Genomic DNA, 2703 nt, shown 5'->3' on the forward strand with positions numbered 1-2703 from the left:
TTAACAGCACTACACTATACTAAAGAGTGGTGTTACAATCGAAAACAACCCATTAAAGATGAGTCCTTTCAATTTCTCAATCCAATTGGAGACGTTGTTGAGAGTGTAATTGGACACATGAGGACACCAGTAACTACTTGAATATCACAAAACTAACTCAGTATCGAATAGATGCACATACATCTGTTTATACAATAAGGCGAAAGCTGTTAACACCAAAGCAACGAAGAAAACCACATTCCTATGCTGATTGCAGTCACTGGTGCTTGGCCGGAGTGCCAAATACATGGAACAGTCTACTGTACGCATCCATGGTCATGGACGACTCTACTGATTGCAGGAAAAAAAGTTAAAACTGAATACCCGCCCGGGTTGATCTGTATCCAGATGCACAATCCTAACCATGTTAATTGCCAGTATGAAATACCCATTGTGAAGTTTGGGAACTGTTACACTTCAGTTTACAAAATCCAGCCTAGATTTCACCGATGGTAGGATCCATGGATCCTTCATAGATTGTTTCGTGAATTCTATTTTATTGTTTGTTTTTTACTGTTTGGTTGAACTTGTAGTATAGTCGATAATGGGCTTGAGCCTGAGAGCAATCTTCATTTCAATTGTTTCGTTGTGATGTTATTAATCTGGGCCCATACGTGGGACAACCTTGCTAACAATTCATACTATATGTACTGAGCTCTAGGAATAATAATCTAGAATGTTAAAGAAATTTTTCTCTCTCTCATTTTCTTCAAAGAACTCTCCTCCAAGAGAGTGTTTCACTGTTTTAATTTGTTAGGTGTGTTACAGGAACCAACTGATCTCTGGCAGTATCACTGGTTTCAGAGGTGGAACTTTTGGAATTTAAAGTCGGGTAGTTCATCTACCTTCTTCTCATTCAAATGTGCTGTGATTAGTAGCATTTCTCTGTTGTCATTACTTTTTCAGAACACTAGAGCTGAAAGTCAGAAGTTTAGTTCCAAAAGAAAGGCCAGAAGACGACTATGTGCAACTACTGGCAGGCTATCAGCTGCCCAATTCTGTCATAATGACATGAGAAATGCTATTTTTCAACTCGAATTTTGTTATTTTCAATCAGATATTTTAAGTTGATATTTTGTTTAAATAATCGACCTATTTAACTCTGAAAAGTAGCATTGGTTTATATGTCGCTCTCCAATGTTGGTCCTCTGTTCTCTCTCTCCAATTATCATCAGCTTAGAAAATAAAATAATAAAAAAAAGAGCATACAACTATGGTTGTAGAAAGCAACGATCCTTACATTATTTCTGCTTCTTACATTAGACATATGTGTACAGTACATAATCCTTACTCCTGCTCCACCGTTTCTCTAAAATCATCAACCCAAGTCTCAGTGGTGAATGCTGTGTCATAATTTCAAGGAAATGAGATGGAAGAAGAAACTCATTTATCATCTGGATGCTTCACGATCACCACGGGACACTTGGCATGCTTGGCGCAGTAGTCGCTCACACTCCCAAGCAGAGCCCTGCAAATATCGAACAAAAGATCAATCATTTCTGGGTAAAATTAAAACTACTCAATCAATCCAAGACAATAATACTTGGATGTGTATTCTGTAGATACCTCTTAAAGAAACCATATCCATGGCTTCCCATTACTAAGGTGTCAGCTCCAAGTTTCTTCACAGTACTGCATATCACATCCTTGGCATCCCCACTTCCAGTTATTCTCTCCACGTTCGTCTGCACCAACACCCAATATTCAATGGAATTATTAGAATAGAAATTACACGATTTAACATTATGGTGCTGAATTCTAAAGCCAAAACATTATTAAAAAGAAAAAGAGGCTTACGTTGTCGGTGCCGAAGTTCCTGATGACAGCTTCAGCTCTTGCCATCACTGAATTCACCAAATCACTGCCGTACTTTTCCAAGGCTGCAACCGCGTCATGTGCAAACATATATCCTGTGAAATCAAGCAAATCCTCCAAACCTTAAGAAAGGAACTAAAAATCATTCAGTAAAAGAAAATTAGGATATGAGAAGCAATTGAAATTAAACCTGCAGCATCTAGGGAGTAGACAGTAGGTGGTGGTTTGACATAGAGAAGTACGAGGGTGCTCTTGTTATTATGAGGAACGAGGTTTTCGAGACACCATGATAACGCGTACATGCTCTCCTCGCTCTCGTCCACTGCCACCACAATTTTCTGCTCTTCTTTCTTCATCTTTGCTCCCAATTCCTTTCCTGAGATCTAAACAAAATTGTTTGTTTTAGTCTGAACTCTCTGATATATGGTTCTTCAGCAAGATCAATCTGAGCCTTGAAATGTTGATAACCAAGGGAAAAGGGATCAACATTTATAGGCGGAAGTCGCCCGTGGGTTTCGGAGCTTCCCGTTTTGAGTTTCTGTTGGATCTCCAGATTGATTTTACATTGGATTGAAAAAAAAAAAAAAAAAAACTGGTTTTTTTTTTTTATAATAATTAAAGAAGTATATTTTAATGATGTTATGAATTTTTTTAAATGGTCAAAGATATAAAAATAATGAAATAAAAAAATTAAAAATTTTACTTTTAATGGAATGGCATGATTGTATTAATTGATTGAAAATGAGTTGTAATATAGTTATAAAAAAATTATAAATATATCATTATCCTTCTATCATTGCTCTAAAAATATTAGTCGCACGGTTTGGAAACTGAAATAGTACTTGTCTT

The 2703-nt window shown here is 36.7% G+C and overlaps 1 protein-coding gene across 1 annotated transcript; it reads right to left on the minus strand.

The window, feature by feature from the left end:
* Window positions 1-1226: 1226 nt before the first annotated feature.
* Window positions 1227-2393, minus strand: LOC109009933 (universal stress protein A-like protein). The gene is made up of 4 exons (XM_018990603.2): window positions 2045-2393; window positions 1837-1949; window positions 1606-1724; window positions 1227-1507 (listed from the first exon to the last, which is right to left on the minus strand). The coding sequence occupies exons 1-4, from the start codon at window positions 2208-2210 to the stop codon at window positions 1423-1425; spliced, it is 483 nt and encodes a 160-aa protein (XP_018846148.1). The 5' UTR covers window positions 2211-2393; the 3' UTR covers window positions 1227-1422.
* Between the last annotated feature and the right edge of the window lie 310 nt (window positions 2394-2703).

This window comes from Juglans regia, chromosome 11 (assembly GCF_001411555.2).
Source record: "Juglans regia cultivar Chandler chromosome 11, Walnut 2.0, whole genome shotgun sequence".
NCBI lineage: Eukaryota > Viridiplantae > Streptophyta > Magnoliopsida > Fagales > Juglandaceae > Juglans > Juglans regia.

What these genes read in the sequence shown, in the direction of transcription:
- LOC109009933 (XM_018990603.2), bottom strand. Translation starts at nt 2,210, where the DNA reads ATGAAGAAAGAAGAGCAGAAAATTGTGGTGGCAGTGGACGAGAGCGAG. An exon ending in CTACTCCCTAGATGCTGCAG is followed by an intron (nt 1,950 to 2,044) that starts GTTTAATTTCAA and finishes TTGATTTCACAG; the next exon opens with GATATATGTTTGCACATGAC. An exon ending in GGAACTTCGGCACCGACAAC is followed by an intron (nt 1,725 to 1,836) that starts GTAAGCCTCTTT and finishes GTGTTGGTGCAG; the next exon opens with ACGAACGTGGAGAGAATAAC.